General features: G+C 38.8%; 1 protein-coding gene across 1 annotated transcript in view; it reads right to left on the reverse strand.

Moving 5' to 3' along the window:
- The window catches only part of col13a1 (collagen, type XIII, alpha 1), a 58,745-nt gene that overhangs the window by 22,018 nt on the left and 17,219 nt on the right, over positions 1-19,508 (reverse strand). The window contains exons 11-27 of the mRNA XM_071481498.1: positions 18,336-18,389; positions 17,915-17,977; positions 14,705-14,797; positions 12,846-12,887; positions 12,717-12,734; positions 12,327-12,353; positions 10,884-10,928; positions 8,465-8,491; positions 7,867-7,911; positions 3,237-3,272; positions 3,106-3,150; positions 1,814-1,900; positions 1,674-1,700; positions 919-954; positions 769-825; positions 667-690; positions 546-590 (exon numbers count right to left, since the gene is read on the reverse strand). Of these exons, the coding sequence (XP_071337599.1) occupies positions 546-590; positions 667-690; positions 769-825; positions 919-954; positions 1,674-1,700; positions 1,814-1,900; positions 3,106-3,150; positions 3,237-3,272; positions 7,867-7,911; positions 8,465-8,491; positions 10,884-10,928; positions 12,327-12,353; positions 12,717-12,734; positions 12,846-12,887; positions 14,705-14,797; positions 17,915-17,977; positions 18,336-18,389 (771 nt within the window). The remainder of the gene's footprint in view (positions 1-545; positions 591-666; positions 691-768; positions 826-918; positions 955-1,673; positions 1,701-1,813; positions 1,901-3,105; positions 3,151-3,236; positions 3,273-7,866; positions 7,912-8,464; positions 8,492-10,883; positions 10,929-12,326; positions 12,354-12,716; positions 12,735-12,845; positions 12,888-14,704; positions 14,798-17,914; positions 17,978-18,335; positions 18,390-19,508) is intronic.

Raw genomic sequence — 19,508 nt, forward strand, 5'->3', positions numbered from 1 at the left:
GCAGTGTTTATGTTGTAACTGTTTTTAGTATTGAGTCGTGGGGAAAAAATAAATTGTCCCCCCCAAATTAATTGCTCTGGTCTCTGTGCTTGGGTCGTCACACACTGCTCTCCCTTGTGAACCTAATTTTAGAGATTTATTTTAGCCTTGAGAGTTCTTAGGCTCAAAAAATCTAGGTGGCGTTGTCGGACAACTATCATAACAATAATTTAGCCCACATCTGCTCGCATGTATTTGACTGATTAATGCAGTGCGTTGCTTTTGCTTAAGCCCCCTGTGTTGGCAGCCCTACTGCATTACCAGACTTCATTCAAATGATTGAGAGGACTAAGTACATTATGAACCAAGTCTGGCAGGTATTATTGCCTAATTCTTTGGCTATGTCTTGTATTTTGATTTAGTCAAATGACAACCAAATGATGTGAAAAGCCTGGGACATAACATATTTATTTTCTATATGTGGAAATTGTGGCTCATTTTTAAAATGGTTTTTAATGACAAACTGTGAGAACATCAAATGTTAATTGTCATTCTAAAATGACTACCTTGGTGCCAGGGGGCCCTGGAGGTCCAGGTAATCCAGGGGGACCCTATAGGGGGAAGAGATCATGTTATTGAGTAGAATTTTGAGTACTGTGTTTGTGATAAACCCTAGAAAGTACTTACCATCAGGGGTATGTTGTGAATATCCTGTGGAGGAATATACTTAATGTCATTCTTTAGTTTTTCTACATCTGAGAAAAGTGCAACTAAATTAGAGTGACATACATTTTCATTATTGTGGATTTCAGCCTTTCCTGGCTCCCCAGTTGGGCCTGGAGGACCCTATAATGTGAAAATGAAAATCATTAACATAAGGAGATTAGACAAAATTTCTGTGTATTATGTCAATATTTCCAATAAGCAACCATGACTTACTTTTGGTCCAGCTGGGCCTGCAGGACCTACTTCCCCCTGGAGGTTAAATGGAGGTATAACATTTACATTCTCCATAAACACTCAACTATTCACTTTCTTTTTTTATTATTACGCAGGAAGTACTGAACCAATTTGCATGGACCAGAACTCCTTAAATTTTGGGCAGATATTCTATGTACTATGAATATGACTTTTTTTTTTTTTTTTTAAGTCTGGTGTTTGTATGTTTGACATCGAGAGAATCCTCTAATTCCAGGTGGATTCAGGACCTTTTAATTAACATAAGAAATAGTGTTTTTGTTTTTGTGTTTTTACCTTTTCATCAATTAAAAAAAAAGTATCTAGATGGAAAAACAACATATTTATGGACTTGAGACTTTTGTACATTTTGGTGCACATCAAGAAAATAATCTAGATCTGGTGAAAGATGCTGCATCCACATTACACATAGAACTTTACTTACTTTTGATAGTAAGTGCATATGGCACCAGAGGCATTTAGGGATCCCTACCAGTGTTCCATTTAACATACAACTAATAAAATTACAAAAACAGCAGTGGCGGACATGGCAATGTGAGAATTCATACAGCTGTATAAATTGTATAACGCTGACATCATTTCACAATACAGCTAGTAAGACCATACAGCTGTTTTTTTTTTTTTATGTAAGCATTAAAGAAAACAAACTACACTTGAGAACAAAGGACATAGGACATTGAGTGCCATCTAGTGTGAGTATTTGGAAAGTATCTTACCTTGTCTCCCTGGTCACCCTTTTCACCCTGTAAGAAGAATGTCAAACAGTGACTTTTACACAAGCACTAGCTTTTGTTGAAGGATTAATTATCAATATACGATGAAGGCACTGTCCACTAACTAAACTATTTCCCTTTACCTTGGGCCCCATTAGACCTGGCAGTCCTGGTGAACCTGGGTCTCCCTTAATTCCTTGGGCTGCAATGCTTGGCTCTCCCTTCTCACCCTGTCATACAACAGAACAAAGTCTTAACTGAATGGAGTACAACTTATTAATATTGACCTAACTGGTCAATACCAGACAAGAACAATAACCAAGAGAGTTTGACAAATGTTGATGTTTTGGTGGCGTTAACACTTGATACTGATGTTTTCAACGTTTCCATACTGACTGAATATTAATAATCATCTACTCACTTATGTTTGATTGTCCTCATCAGCAAATAGTTTGCTGAGTTGAGATGAACATAACTTAGTTGTCATCATGTGATCTATGTATAGACTTTTGGTTAGGTGATTTTATGATAGTAATATGGTAATTCCTGTCTCTGTTTAAAGATGATCTCTGGTGTCACATGTAAATATCCTCCTTGATTCTTTTGCTGCTGCCCACTGACTCCTGATCCTGACCTTTGACCTGGTGAGCTGGCCGGTTTTACTCTTCATATGGTCTCTTGTCAACAGGGTCTTGCAGATTCACTGCAGTTGTCAGGTGATGTCATAGTGGTCTCATACATCGGTGTTACACACCTTAGTCTTTCTCTCAGAATGGGTCCTATTTTTACGGTGCACCAACAGAGCTCTTAAGGTCTTGAATGGTTTGTGGTAAGTGCTGACTCATGGTGACTTGAAGACTGTGGATAGCTGTTAGCCTCTTATCCCCTTATGGGTGAAGAAGAGCCCTCACAAGTGAAGACATTTTGTCACCTCCATTGCAACTGAGCAAACTGAATCTGTTGAAGACTGAGGTGAAGTTTAAAACTGTGAATTTAAATTAAGATAGTTTTGTCAAATACCATTTTAATATATTCTGACAGACCACAGAACATTCAAGACTTGATTTCCAACAATCCATTCTTGTTTGATCCAAAATGAATGCATGCGAATGCTGTTATAAACGAATTATAAAATATACTAAAAGGTTTTTACAATAAAACAAAAGAGAGTTAGCCAGCCCAATTCTGAACCAGTTATTAAATGGCTAATTATACCATCTATTGTACCACAGCACTCCAACAGATGCCAAGTTGGGCATAGCTCACAGCACAGAAAGATTAAACAAAACAAAGCTTTAACTGAAGCTTTGCGAGTCACAAACAAAACAGTAAGGTGATGAATCTCTCTCTTTACTGGTGTCCAGTTAGTAGAGAAATAAGGATGACTGACAAAAGCCCAGCCAAACAGTGGATGGTCATTCCATTCCAAGCCTACCCTGTAGCCCCTCTTGCCAGGGATGCCAGGGATGCCAGCCTGGCCCTTTCCAGTGGAAGAAAGACAGTTATGACTCACTGAACTGATTGGGTTTGTAATAACTGCCACATACTTCTCAGAATTAACTTTACCTTTAAGCCAGGGGGGCCAGGGAAACCTGGGTCTCCCTATAATGGCCGAAATGCCACGGTGGATAAGAAAAAAAGCAACAGTTATGAAGGTATTTTTTTTTTCAAGATGTTAAGAATTACATGCAGATGCATCTACAAAGAAATGAGTCATCCAATTATATGGGTGGTTTACTGAACAAATGTACCTGGCATAGGTTAAGACCTTGGACCTGTGCCCCTGGGCAAACTGACATAATTTCTTGTTGTAAAGTCAATCAAATGACTACAAAGAGGCACAAAACAACTACATAGAGATGCAAAATGACAGCAAGGAGATACAAAACAAATAGAACAAGATGCAAAATTACCACAAAGTGATGCAAAATGACTAGAAAGAAACACAAATAGACTAATGACAGATATAAAATGACAGATGCAAAATAACTACCAAGAGACATGAAAAGACTGCAAAAGACACACTATGACTACATTCAACATCTCGGAATTGTTTTTGTGTCTCTGAAAGTTTGCATGTACTGGTTTACATGCAAAGTGCAACTGCAAAACTGCAAAATGACTATAAAATATCAAATTGCTCACAAATTAAAGGAAAAAAGAAACATAATTTGTCTTAGTTAGGTTTTGGGCCACCACGTGCCACCACAGCAGCTTCAGTGCTCCTTGGAATTGATTCTACAAATTTCTGAACCCTACTGGAGGGGTGGAACACAATTCTTCCAAAAGATATTTTCTCATCGACCTGTCCAGGGTGTACCCCACCCTTGCCCAATGTCAGCTGGGACTGGCTCTAGCCCCCCTGTGTCCTGGTTCGGATAAGCGGTGTAAAAAATGGATGGATGGATGGATGGATGGATATTTTCTGATTTCGTGTTTTGACGATACTGGTGGAGAGCACTCTTTAACACGTTGGTCCAAAATCTCCCATAGTTTGATTGAGATCTGGTGATTGTGAGGGTCACAGCACATTCACATCATTTTCATACTCATCAAACTATTCTGTGACCCTTTCTGCCCCTATGGATTTTAAGGTTTTTCCTTTAATTTGTCACCCTTTGTGTTTTTCTCTCTTTCTTCTATATAGGAAATGTGTGTGTGTGTGTGTGTGTGTGTGTGTGTTTAGGGGGGCACAGGCCTACTGTCTCATAATCTGTCTATAGTATAAAGTAAAATTAAAGAACTGTGACTGGTCTCTCAATTGCCAGCCATAGCATGATGAACCCTCTGAAATTGGATGTTAAAAATAGACAGGAAAACACACTCTTGTAAGTCATCTGTGTTCTTGCTCCCCTTTTCAGATTAATGAGTAGATGGCTTAAAGTGGATCTGCAGTCACAGCTGTAACCACACAAGTACAGACATAGAAAAGGGAGGGAGCTCCTACATTCCTATTTGCCCCAGTGAAATAGGTGTCGACTGTATGTCTTGATGCTTTAATATAATTGCCATAGTTGTAGACAAAATAGAATAACAAAAAAATAACAAGTTAAGATTGCAAGTGTTATCTAAGACATGAAAAGTCTGTATAGCAATTTACAAAGGGGATATAGACGATAAAACAATTATTTCAACATGCTCCTTGAAATTAGCACATAAAGACAAAGAAAAATAAAGACAAAATTGTGAATATTCTATCTATTTCAATTATGGTATGCTGAATAACATTCTTCCTTGTCTTATTGGCTTTCCAAGTTCCAGTGACAGAAAATTTAAATCATTTAACTGCATACCCCTTGTGTATGTGTTTTTTGTTTTTTTTTTTTTGTTCTTCTGAATCTACTTCTGAATAAGTGTTCTGCACCTTTTGGGCAAGCTTGGCATCACTGTTCAAGGTAATGATGCTTAATCGCTAGCAGTTAGTTTAGTAACATATAGAGGCCAAGATTTTAGGAGAAGGTGAGATCTTTGTATTAAAGCCGTGCATGTTTCTTGGGAGCAGAATCCACCTGACCTGACCTGATTACTGTACAAAAAATGGCAGGTAAAAAATGGCAGAATATATCAATAATTAAAGTTACCATTAATAAACCAACTACAACAACTTCAATTAGTGTTGTCAAATTCTTTGAACAGCAGGCCATAGTTGTCAAAGGGCATACTAGTTACTACAACTTCTACTACAGCTACAGGTACTATTGTTACCACTAGGCATTAGGCACCTTTGCCTAACTGGTAAACCTGGAACATGCTTCTCTGGGCTGCACATAAGCCAATGTGTATGAGTGTCATTCAGAGATTTTCGTGTGACTGTGACTCGTGTGACTTTTAATGTGTCAGTTGGAAGGTGGAGATGGAAAGACCACATCAGGACAGAATGTCTGGAAGGATACATGAGTATGTGGTCAGTAAAAGTGTCCTTTCTTAACAGTGAAATATTATGGTTAGCATTAGTGTTAGACCAAACAAAATTGGACCATTACCAGTTAGGTAATGGTCAGTTACAGATGTAAAGATATGTAAATCAGATAAATATGATTTCTTATAAGCAAAATATAATATATATTCATAATAACATATATGTTTCAATGAACAGTTTAATTGTCTAATAACTGAGAACTGCTACTTATTACTCCATACCAACAGTTTCTAATGAAAAGTATAAATGACAAAGTTATTGTAAAGATAGTAATGTATATGATAGGAGACAAAAGTGTGCAGTTGTGTAAGGGATATGTTCAACCAGAAAGCTAATAGATTAAACTGTAGTTTTCACAGAGACAGCAGGTATGCCTATCTGCCATCATTCCAGCAAACTGCCATTCCTCCATGTCATGTCCAGCAGTTGTCCACAGAATTCCCTTTACTGCTACGCATACCACATCCACCTGTACACTTGTTCCCAAATTCCCTAATCAGCTCCCCCTGCCATTGCACTCTGCCACCTCTTCAGCGTTTTCTAGCCACTCGGGCCTACATCTATACTTGTAGTTGCCTACCTGTTTCCTGTTCCTGACCCTTACCCACCTGCCCAGGCTACTTGTGTTCAGACCCATTGCCAGTTTGTGACCTGTCTTTTGGCCTTTGTCTTTTCATACTGTTTACCTGTTCAGACTGGTATTTACTGCCAACCATAAACCAGTTCACTGACTATTCAAGAAGTTTCCTTTATTCTTCCAGTTTGACCTCAGTGTGTGAAGTGTCTTTCTCTTGGACACTGGCTTGCTCCTCCAAAATCCTCTATTCACAAATGGTCTCTATAGGCCAGGGCAGGTACTGAGGGTAATATGTTTAGATTGTTTAGATTCCTAGAGAGTGCTATGTTTAGATTACTAGAGAGTGCTACTAGAGGAAAGCTCTTTGGATGTCCCAAAGGGAAATGGTTCAAGGAATCACCCTCAGGAGAACATTAGAACATTAGTTCAGGATATTCTGATTTCTTAAACAACACCATGGTTTTCTATAATTTCTGTACAAAACAGGTGAAAATGGACATACACTAGGTCTATTCGATGAGAGCAATCACATAATTTAATTGCTGTCTTCCCCTCTCTTTATATTTCCTCTAGCTGGGTGGCTCATTGCTTGTCATTTGCAATTTAAGGAAAAAGACTGAGATACATTTTAATTCAGTCAACGAAGTGCTGGCTCACAGTCTCCTTTGTCTCTTGTTGTCTGTTACTGCTCTCAGTTCTTAGAGGGAAAGTAAAATTAAAGCTGTTTTCAAAGAAAGAGCTTATTAGATCAGTCTAAAGAAGAGTAGCAGAGTATTTTGCCTGCTGGAAGCTTTGGAACTGAAGTGGTTGAGTCTGGAAAAGTCATCATTTATGATCTGCACCATGCAGATATTAATGGTCATTATGTACACCACAAAAATTCTACCTGGCCCACTTTATTTCACTCACAAGGCACTGGTAGCTGACTCTCTAAGATTATATATAGAACAGATTTCCCCTGGGTTGATGGAAAGCCTTCACTCCTTAAGTGACCATACCCTACCATTGAAGGAGCAGCCTGTAAAAGTACTTTCGCTTTATTATTAAATGCCTTTTCCAGATCGCTATTTCCTGTGGATACCAACAAGTATGCACTTTCCTTGAAGTTTTTTCTGTTTTTGACTTTTTCTTCCTTTTTCCCCCATCTGTGAGGCTTAATGGAGAAAACACACATACATGTGGCTGCGACTGCTACTGCCATGCTACCATGACCAAGGAGAGCTGCTGTAGGTGTAGGTCACCTGGGTCTCCTGAGGTGCTGGAGTCCAGCAGAGAATGAATACAGAATTTAGAAAAATAAATTACTAATTGATTAGACTGATTAAGGGCAGAACCACGTAGACCACATTAACCAAAACATCAGCAACAACAGAAAATCCTCAGCACAAATACTTAGTGTTCATTCTTGCTGGATAATGACCACACTGCACAACTGCACACTAAAACTCTGTTCAACCCATGTTGATTAGATTACCATTACACTAAACAACTAACATTAAATTCATGAAGGTTTTCAGGTTGTTTGTTTTAAAAAAACAGACATCAGCTTTTCAGTTCAAACTTTTGAAGTGCTTTTCCATGAAGAGATAAATATAAATCAAGTTTCACTCATCCAGACTCAAGTGGGGACATCTGTGATATCACCATGTATAAATAAGCCTTGACATGCCACACACAAAACTCCATGCTTGCCACTCTACCTTCTCTCCCCTCTCTCCTTGGAAACCCCACTTTCCTTCATCTCCCTATGGAGTGTATGAAAAAAGCAGATAAGATAAACAGCGGGGTAGTAAAAGCAGACACACTCTTTCAACCACGAGAAAATCAAAGATGAGCAAAGGTTCAAGGGGAAAGGGTGTGCTCCTTCTTGACATTGGGCTGACAGGGGTAGATCTGTATTTTTAGAGATGACATCAGGGGCCTTCTATACTACTAAAAATTGGCACAACCATCGTTGCTTCCGAGCAAAAACCATGTACTGTTAATTGATCCTTTATGTGTTCAGAAAATTATCCTACTTCTCAAGTGGACCATATCATTTAAATCACATTGGATGAAATAATCTGGAAAAATTACAAAGATGAAAACTCAGGCATGAAGTTTGCACATATATGTATACAGTAGACTGTTGTGATAAAAACAGTTTATGTTGGGGTCAGGGTAGAGGGTTTTGATTTAGGTCTTGGACTCTGAACTTGGCTCTGAACAGAGCATAGAACATGGGCTGCAACCTTTATTGGCAGCTGTCCCTAATATTTTGTGACACATAAGAAAATTGAAAAACTAGAAAAATCTTACCTTAATTCCTTGGTCACCTTTAATTCCCTGTAAAGTAAGGCAGACAGAAATACTGTCATTACTGACAACAATCACAGCAGTCCACTAGATGGAGCACAAGATCCTCTATAAGCATTATAATTACTGTGTCCAAAGCAGGGCTGGATAAAAAATCTGTTTTCTGATTCTAATTAATTATTATTTGAATGATCCATTATCAATTCTTAGAATCCCCAAATTCACCTTTGCAGTTGGAGTTAGGGCTGCATGGTGTGTAAAATGTCTACTTTGTGCAGAGCAATTTACAACACGCACAAAAAGGTTATTTTAAACTGTGACATGAATATTTACAGTCTATGTGGACCTGCCACAGTTTCCAGGATTGTTGTGACTCAGGATACCTGATGCTTGGCTTGACTCATAGCAAATCTAGACGTCGCATCTACAAAAGGGATAGATTGAAAAAAAGATTTTGCACACTAACCTCAGTTCTGGGTTTGTGTCTGTTGAAGAGGTATTTTCTCTGGCTACGAGATGTGAGGCTATGAAAACTGACTTGTGTGTGCATTCTACTTTATTCAGTATGTCCCTGACAGGGAGCTAATGCTAGGTAGCCAGATGTGTGCACATATCAGGCTGATGTCACAAACACAAACAGTGCAGATGAATTAGTGTGCAGATTTTCAGTTATGGCTGCCGGCACTCAAAGTCATAATTAAAGTGGATGCACTGTACATAGTTGAAGCATCTCCCACTGATGAGAAAGATGTGTAGGTGTCTCAACTTAAAAAAAAAAAAAGCATAATGATGATGGTATTTTATTATCATTACTTAACATTAACACAGAAGCTTACAGCAATAAGATATGTCCAGCAGTCTGAGCTCCAGAAAAGCTGCTGTGTAAGATTCAGAGGGACACTATGTTTTCAGTGTGACCTTTACAGTTCATTCAATCTGAGTTTATGTTTCCTGCTTCAGACAAAATTACTTTCACAAAGAGTCATGTAATTGATATACAGTATACCGTGGCTTTGTTGCAACAGTAGCAGCTAAACTGTTTGAAGACATCCACATGATCAATGTGTTTTAGCTCTGTGGAATTTAGTGGAGGGGTAACAGTAAATTCAATTATTGAATATAAGAATTTATCAATTACATTTTTTTACTTAATGAATTATTTGGTGTTTAGCCAGATGCTGGGTGTGACAGGAGTATTCATCCAAGGGTACCTTAAGGACTTTGGGTGATTTTGGCATCCTACTACATGACCAGTAAAAGTACTAATGGTAGTAGCTGCATCACAGAGGTTCACAACACGGTTTGGTGCTAACTGCTTAGCACCAAACTGCATACTGCCAAAGTTTGAGACTAGCTGGTGAACAAAGTGGATGCGCATAGCTACTGAAGAAGCAAGCTAATAAGAAAATCAATATTGGACATGGACAGTTGGTCAGTTGGCCAGAAACACAGCTCTAAATGAATGCTAACATTGCTCTGTGTCTGTGTTATTCTTTGCTAGTTTTCTCAGTTTGTGTTGTTTTTAATTTTCATAATTTTGGCCACTTTCCTTTTGTCATATAAAGGCCAAAAACACTAGTCTCTCATAATGCCATTTAATGGCTTGGATTAGTGTAGAACAGTTGCTGTGTGCATGTATGTCACTGTGTTCTCTAGAGGAAGTCTGTTAAGCTATGGAAAAGTACGTGACCAACACATAGATACAGTATTGGGTAGAACTCACTACACCCACAAGCAAGGTTAGATCTTTCAAGATACATCCACACAATGTGTGTGCATTTTTGTGTCAATGTGTGGGTGTGTGTATACATGCTTTGTCCATCCCTGTTAAATCAATATTAAGGAGAATATTATGCAATAATCCAGGAAACACTTTCCATTGAATAAATGTCCAAACCATAAATTTAGCAGCAGATGCCTCCTTCACCATTTTGTGAGGTCAGGGCATCAGTATTTTTTTTTATATCAGGTCTAAACATCCCCCAAAATCCATGGTCGTAATTAAAAAACTGATTTTATAAGTAAAGTCAAACTAACATAGAACTTTAGCGTTCTGACTTAGAAGGGGTCTTCCACAGTTAGTGTCTGAAATACCCTCTTGTGTTTCCACAGACAGTGTTTCCCTGTGGAGTTTGATAGTAGGCTTGTCTCCAAAATAGACAAGCTTTGGCTGAATACATTTTTTGTGTGGAACATGGACTTGTATGCTCTTTCTTGAGGATTATCATGAGGATTACTTCACAGCCAGTATCAAGAAGAGCAATGATAGCATCAACAACCCCTAACCTATAACACATTTACATGCCACATGTACATGTAGCATGTGAACTTTGTATTAAGACATGTTTTAAGAAAGTACATCTAATAGAAAACACCACAGTCAAACATAAAAAAGTTATAAAACATGCTGAAAGTAAAACACCTTTGGGCCTTCAGGACCTGGTGGGCCTACATCACCTTGATCACCCTGTAGAGACACAAAGGGACAAATATTAACACTGATTCACAAAAAGTTGACTAAAAACAAATTGCTAGTGAATGGGCACAAAAGAGGCAAAATGACAAATGATTTGTTAAAACCATTCTCTCCTGGGGCAACTCAACAGCTGAGTGGTTAAGGCACATACCACATGCCCTGAGTCCCCCAGTTTGACTCCTGGCTGGCTGGACCATTTTCTACATGTCTTTCCCCTACTCTCATTCTCCACATTTCCTGTCTATCTTCACTGTAAAAGAATGCCAAAAAAAATATTAAAAAGAGAAAAACCATGTGTTATTATTATTATTTGTCATGTCACCCACCAAGCACTTTAACACCATACACTAGGTATTAACCTCAGCCTCTGTTCTTTATGTCATGGATTCCACAAGATGCTGGAAAATTTCCTTTGAGATTCTGCTCCAGGCACATTTCTGAAAATTTGTCAGCTGAACATCCATGTTGCTACAAATTCCTAAAGATGTTCTATTTGGATTCAGATCTGGACTCAGTGGGAGGCCTCTGAAGTTCACTAAACTTATTGCTCATGAAAACACAACAACAACAGCAACAATACTCATATAGACTATGGTATTTAAACAATGATTGATTGGTATTAAGGCCCAAAGTGTGACAAAAAGACATTTCCCATACCATCACACCAGCACCACCAGCCCGGACTGTTTACAGAAAGCAGATTGGGTCCATGGATTCAAACTCCGACTCTACCATCTGCTGCCTCAGCAGAAATCCAAATCCATTAGACTGGGCTACGTGTTTCCAGTCTGCCACTGTCCAGTGTTGGTGAGTCTGTGTCTACTGCAGCTCAGGTTTCTTTTCTTGGTGACAGAAAGGAGAACCTGACACAGTCTCTACTGTTGTAGTCCATCCACCTCAAGGTTGAACGTGTTGTTCAGTCTGAAGCTTTTGTGCTCACCACAGTTGTAAAGAGTGGTTATCTGAGTGACTGTAGCCTTTCTGTCAGCTCCACAACCAATATGTCCAATCTCCTCTGACCTCTATCATCAACACAGAGCTGCTGCTCACTGTATGGTTTTTGTTGTTGGCTCCATTCTGAATAAAAACTCTGAGACAATTGTGTGTGAAAATCAAGGAGATCAGCAGTTTCAGAAGCATTCAAACCAGCCGTCTGACACCAACAATCATGTCACATTAAAGTCACTGAGTTCACATTTTTTCCTAATTCTGATGTTTGATGTGAACATTGACTGAAACATCTCACCTGTATTGGCACGATTTTATCTACAGCACTACAACCAAATGATTGGTTGATAAAATCACTGTGCAAATAAGCAGGTATTCAATGAAGGAGTGCTTGTCCAGTGTGTGTGTATTTCAGCCAAAGCAAATACAGTGGGAGCTCACCTTTTGTCCTGGGACACCTGGCTCACCCTGAAGAGATAAAACAAAGTGTGTACAGACAAGGGACATATCCAGCCAGTGTAACAAATGCAGATTTACATTGACAGATGTACAGAAAATTAGGTGGCTGAGGCTTGACTTGTGGGCTACAGTCATGTTTTCAACCAAAAAGCTTCTCTGATTGTGCTGAGTTGAGCTATTACAGCTCCTGCTAAAACCAAGTATAGTGAGATTCAGCTCTGATGTCACTGTCTCAGTTACAGTCTCAGTCTTTGTCAGTTCATTTGTGTTTGTTCCCTCATGTTCCCCACTGGATTTGCTACCTACAATTGGATTATCTGTTTTGCTCTTGATTGTGATATTGTGTTTGGTCAAAAAGAGACATTTGTTTACCTTCAGTCCTTGTAAAAGCTGCAGAAAAAATGTAGAAATCACAAGAAGGTTAATGTCACACCAACAAACTTTCACTGATGAGAACACTCTGGAAAAGTAAATATGGAGGTATCACTGAACCAAACTTACTCTTGGGTCTTTTCCTGGTTTTCCTGGCTCACCAGGCTTGCCCTGTATGAAAAGGGGAAAACATATTGACAAAAAATCTACAAAACTATCTGTTCTATAAATACATTTGAATTTGCAACTTTATGTCATGCGTTTGCCAAGCAGATTGCAACACAGAGCTCTCCAGCAAATCGAAAGGTTGAGAAATCTTTTATATGCCAACAGTGGCTGGTGTAAAAAATGTGACAGTGATCCTGCAGCACTGTTGTCCAGACCTAGAATCATTTTTCATGACTGTTAACCTCTCTACTCCCTTACTTTCTACTTTATTCATTCTGGTTAGGCCAGGTTCAGGAGGCCACCCGCACGTGCACTCACCAGATTCTGTGTGTGGAGTGAACTAACCCAGGCTCCTTAGTTATTGTCCTCAGTGACTTTAACAAAAGTAACCTCAGCAACAAACTTTCTAAATACAGACAGTTTATTAAATGCCTGACCAGGGAGGGGAGTACTCCCAATGACTATTACTTCGTAATCAACATTGCTTACTACTGGCTGCACTGGGCCACTCCATATGTGCCAGGGTGAGTTATAACAATGACAAACCCTGGTTCACAGCTAAGCTCAGTCAGCTAAGGTGGCAAAAGGAAGAAGCATTGAGGAGTGGGGACAGGAACAGATTTAGAGAGTCAAAGTACAGCCCCTTCCTCTGTCTGGAGGAGGCTCAGACAGATCACCAACAACAAACCTAAAGCCCCCCATCCCATTAACAACTTGTGCCTGGCCAAATAACTGCCGCTTTAATAGACAATGGGACAGTCCTGACACCATTCCTCATGAGTCCAGCCACCATCTTCAGACCATCAGCTTCTCCTCTCCATAACTGGCCACCTCCCCATCACAGCAAGGATGTTAGCAGGCTTCTCAAGAAGCAACATCCCCCGCAAAGCAGCTGAACCAGACTGCCTCTTCATCCATTATAGAAATATATATATATATATATATATATATATATATATATATATATATATATATATATTTCTATAATTTTTTTTAGATAAGTAAATATATTTTATTTTATTGTTATAAATTTTGTTCTTATATTTAAGTGATTTTAAATAATCTGACCTGCAGTACGTTTGTTTTATCTTTGTTTATATATTTTTTCCTTCTTACTATGTTTACTGTTGCTGCACCAAAACACAAATTCCTCGTATGCGAAAACCTCCTTGGCAATAAAACAGATTCTGATTTTGATTTTGATTGCCTGGCGATAAATCCTAAATATTTTTCCACTAAAATAGTGACATCAAACTAGACCAATAGTAAAATTAGGCTTGTACTTTAAATGTTAATCTAAACTGAAAAAGCTCCCAGCAGTTTGTCAAAGTGAAAAGTTTTGTTTTATTTGTCAACATGTAATCAATGTCAGTTTTGAAACAGCTGAGTCATTGACAGCTGCATTTCCAGGTTTCAATGGTCCTTGAAGAAAGTAAACTTCTGTCTTCATTTTCAGTCTAGACTCAGTTTCACTGTTTTCACTTCTCTGGGACCAGTCTGAGTTTATAAGGTACACATACTGTATTTACTTTTATATATTCGAAATACTACAGTTGGACTTGAGGCTGAGAGCCAAAGTCAAAGTCAAAGCAAGAGAGACAGACTTGACATATTTTTGAATGGCCACTGATGCAAAAATGAAAGAAAAAAGGATTTTGAGTTGATTGATTAAAAAGTTAACATAAGCTTATGGCGTTTTGTGGAGTCTCTGTCCAATAACTTCTGTTGTTTGTGTGAAGGCTGAAATGTTTGTGAGGTGGTTAATTAATAGACGTATAAGTAGAATTACAATTTCTGGCTGAATCCAGTCTGGAACTCACCGGTGAGCCACTGGCTCCTTTCAAGCCTGGTGTTCCTGGGGGTCCAGGGGGACCTGGAGGTCCTGGGGGTCCCTGCGCTCCAGGCTCGCCCTGCTGAGAGACCTTGAGTTACAACCTTCCATGCCTGGAGCAAGCCTTGCCACACTGGCCATGCCAACACAACAACCTCACACTACACCACAAATAAATGCAACAAAGTGGTTGCAGAGAGGAAGGTTTAGATGGGGAGCAAGGTAAGTGGTTTTAATGCTTGAGCACAAAGATTAATTCTTGGAAACACTTATCTGTGGTAAAATACTGTCATTTCAAGGTTTCAAGGGCTTCATCCCCATGGATGGGAAACTAACTTCTTCATGTGTCAATCACTGTTGTGACAGGGTCTTAGCAATACCCATAGTAAGAGAACACCTGCATCAGTAAATCAGTGAATATGAGACCAAAACAGGTCACAGCATTGACTGTAAATAATCTGAAGAGTGGTTGAATACAATGTCTCACTCAAGGAGACACTGATGGTGAATGAATCTTGATTTTTCTCCAGCCATTTACTGACTTTTTTCCTTTGCCAAGGAGCTTGTGTTTTCACCCACATATGTTTGTTGGTTTGTTTGTCAGCAAGATTACATAAAAACTACTGAGCCAAACTTGGTGGATAAGGCATGGGCCAAGGAAGAACCCATTAAATTATGGTGCCAATCCAGTTAAATAAGGATAACCCTTTCCTAAACATAGCGAGAAAGTGAATTTTTAGACATTTTCATCAATTTCTCAGAAAGTAATGTATGGAAAAATCGGAAATATAAAAAAATCCTCTCCTGCCAAACTATTTCAGACAGAGAATCATCATCATTCATTCAGTATCTATTTGGATATACAAACTTACATGCATAATGTAAGGATATACAAACTTACATGCATAATGTCATAAATGCCATATCCCCTTTGCACTAATGTAGCCCCATATCAGACACACTCCCACCTCCATGTTTCACAGTCAGCATTATGCAGGTTTATGCCAAACATGCTGGACTCCATTTGAGCAAAACATATGTATTTTGGATTCTTCTGACCAAAGAATGTTCTGACAATATTCATTCAGCGTCTTTTCAAATTCTTTGGCAAATTTTAATATAATTTTTGCAGTTTTGTGCTTTTTGTTAGAAATGGTTTTCTTGGAAAAATCTAGCGACTTTTTGAACAAACCTGGCTACTTAGAAGAGAGTTGCCAAGTGATGCCCTATTTGTGTGTCTATTCTGTTCAGTGAGTGTCACAGAGGTGGCACAGCATTTTGTTACCCAGATGGAGGCTGTGTGAGAGACAAAATAAGAAAGATATTCTGTTGCTTCTAACTTTCTCTCTGAGTGACCATTTTACAAGTAAATGAGGCAGAAATCACAGTACAGTCTTTGTCTTTAAATTAAGTGTTTGGTGATTTGGTCAGACAATGTCATAGTTATAAAATGGGATGATTAGCAACAGCAGAGCAGCAGCGTGGAAATGGCTTTGAGATTAACATATAGTCTTAATGGGCCGCGTTTCAGTCACTGTTTCAAACTTGTTCCGTTGTCATGACAACAGAAATAGAAAAACGTCACTGAGAACAGCTTTTTTGGGAATGTAGAATTGAGACCAACTGATACTAGGCAGAATGCAAATATGACAGTGGCGTGTGGTTACCTTTATAGATAGACAAGAAGAATCGAGCAAGCAGAACCGAACTACCTGTACCTCTACTGGAATCCTGTATTTTCCAGCCTCAGTGTTGTTAACCTTTCCTGGCTCATCGTCTAAACTGTAGTTTAAGAACAGAGATGTGGAAACTTTGGCCTTGAGGATAAATTGTTTTATTTACTAACAGCCTAAAGTGCATATACATTACATTGCTACGTTCACAGCTACACTGCTAACTGCTAACTAACAAGCTAACTCTCTGTTAGCTTGTTGTTAACTCTTTCACCACTTTCTCTCTCTCTTTCCCTCCCGCTACGCATACAACCTACATGCTGATATATTCCTGTAAGACGCTACTCCTGTAACAATATTCTGTCTCAAACTTCTCAAACGTACTACAGATCTTGCACAACGAAGATATATTAGTATAATTTGCTCTTTTTTTTTTTGCTACTGCTGTCTCTTAATGCTTAATGTACAGGTTTACTTTCCACACATGTCTGCACATGTGCACGATGCATGCAATATCACAATGGATCTCAGAATGGTAGAAGCTGAGCCAAGGTCAGCTTGCCTTGCACACTTTGGCTGTAGCTAATCATCACTTAAAGTTCCCAGGAATGTCCTCAATGTGCAAACCTCTAAATTAAGCTGCTCTGCTCTCTGCTTGCAAAGCTCCAGCCTTTGTAAGTGGGACACAAGTGGGCAGTAAATTACATGATAAACACAAACAGACATCAGATCCCTTATGGGACAGAACGCTGTTCTGAGGTCAGATGTAAGGGGAGATATCGCTTCAACTTCAATGTCGTTCATACTGATGTCTATTTTTAGCTTTAAATGACCAAGCCCTGCTTGCCTTGCTTGCACTGACGGCATGCCACTGAAATACATTGCAATAATGTCCATAGTCTACAGCAGTTCCAGCAACAGTTTTCAACTATATCCTCAGTTTTGCACATTGACCATATTGTTCAGTGTATAATTACATAAGCAGTGAACTGTACATTTCATTAGCATGCAACTCTAATGTAAGAGTTTTCTGTCACAGATCAGCATTTATTTTTGCCTTTTCTTTGTTGTTTATTTTGTACTGTAAGAAGTCTTTCCCTAACACTGACTTAAACTTAAACTAAGGATTTTGGTTGTCTAATCTTTTCCACAGTTTCTTCGTGGTAACCACAATCATCCCATAGGATTAAACATATTGTACTATTTGCTATGTGTGGATGTTGTAGACAGACAGACTTTTAAAAAATTGATGTAAACTGGAATTTTGGAGAATAATCTATTTCAAAGTTTTTGACTGGCAATAATCAACTTGCAAAGTTCACTTACTGTGGACTTGCTATGCATCCTTAACAGACAAGACCTTTTCACTTGAATATGACAAACCATTCAGAAGTAGTAGCAGCCAAAAGTTGGTTAATTACAGCGTCACGGCGGTTGGCATCCAGAGGTGGGCGGGAGGGTGGTGTGGTGGTGGGGTGGGGGGTTGGGGGGGGTGGGGGGGGTGGGGGGGGCAGAGAGAATTGTACCTTGAGGCGTTTTAAGATTAGAGGGCTTATTGAGGGCATGTTTCGCACAGTGATGGGCAACATCTGCCATAGGAAGTCACAAAGCACAGGTGGCCACCGATGAAAAAGGGTCACAGGAGGCCAGAAAAAGGAAACAGGGTAGAACCAAGAGAATGATGGAAGGAAATGGGAGAGGCAAAGGAGAGAAAAAAGAAAACAGTTGAAGAAATGAATGCCACAAAGCGGCATCAGCACAGCACTCTATGGGCCTGGAGTGGAAAAGGGAAGGACTGATGTACTGTGACAAAGTTTTTTTATCCAGAGAATGTCAATAGTGCATCAGTGTCCCCATCAACAGTAAGCCAGGCCCCTAGATTGCAGTGAAGCACAGTGAGTGCCAGTCTTGCTTCAAAGAGAGTACAGCAGTATCGTTACAACGTACATCCAGACTTACTGTGGCCAACTGTCCAACACAGGGCTGTACAATACGTCGCTTCTGTTGAGATGACCAGCATAATCAGATACAAGTTTAGGAGAGGGAAGTACAGTAATTATATTTCCCCATTGACACCAAATAGTACCAGCTGCATGCAACTTGCCCACTTTTTACAGTGTACATATTTCCACAATTTTTATTAAGTAACCTCTAAAATAAAGACTACCTTCACACATACCTGAAAAAACTTACTTATACTTACAAACAAAAATACTTACAAACTTATTTTCACTGTGCGATCAATCACACTATTTTTAAGTTGAACTATACAGCATGTTATCAGTGAATATAGTGTAAGTATGGGTGTAAATTTAATAAAAGTAGGCAAGTGTGCTGCTTTTATCCTTCACCATCCAGCTATCCATCACAAAAGTGGACACAGGTTTGGAAGTATAGATGTCAAGGGCTGCTACTATTAAAGTGAAATAGAAATTGTACTTTCCATTTGTGGTAAATTTTCTGACCTCAAATAAGTAATAAAAAGGCTAGATGCTTTTATGCTTGTTTTTTATTTGTTTCTTTTATCATAATTAATTATATATAATTGCAGACCAGGAAACATTTCTATTTCAAATTTCATAACAGTGCCATAATTACAAGTTGAATTGGACTCTTCAGTCATTTTTATTTTTGTAATTAAATTTTTTATACATCATGTGTACACGTGGAAATTTTTTAATTACATTCAGTGATCTAGTTTTAATATCGGCATCACTGTGCTTCTGCAGTATGTGCAATTAATCTTAATTCCAGTAACAATTTTAAAAGTTACAAACTGCATATTATGTAGATGTATTTTTTATGAAACAGTCACTTGAAAAAAAGTTTCCGAAAACCTTGTTACCACACTGATCTTTTTTTTTTCTTTTGGATGGAGAGCTGAGGGTTGAGGAGAGCCATAGCTCTGAGGCACTAGCTCTCTTTGCGTCACGACTTGGTGACACCTCAGCTGAGAATAATCTACGCTGTTTGAAGGCACAATGAGGCCCTTACACACTAAGGAAGTGGACATTTCAATCAGTGCTAGTAATGGCTGCAATGAGCCATAATCAAGCTACACAAAAGATTAGTTTGTGACATCTGATTTTAAGATGATTTCAGTTTTGAGGAACAGTCCAA

This window comes from Trachinotus anak, unplaced genomic scaffold, assembly GCF_046630095.1.
Source record: "Trachinotus anak isolate AG129_WGS33_773 ecotype Australia unplaced genomic scaffold, CSIRO_AGI_Tana_v1 ptg000007l, whole genome shotgun sequence".
Lineage (NCBI taxonomy): Eukaryota > Metazoa > Chordata > Actinopteri > Carangiformes > Carangidae > Trachinotus > Trachinotus anak.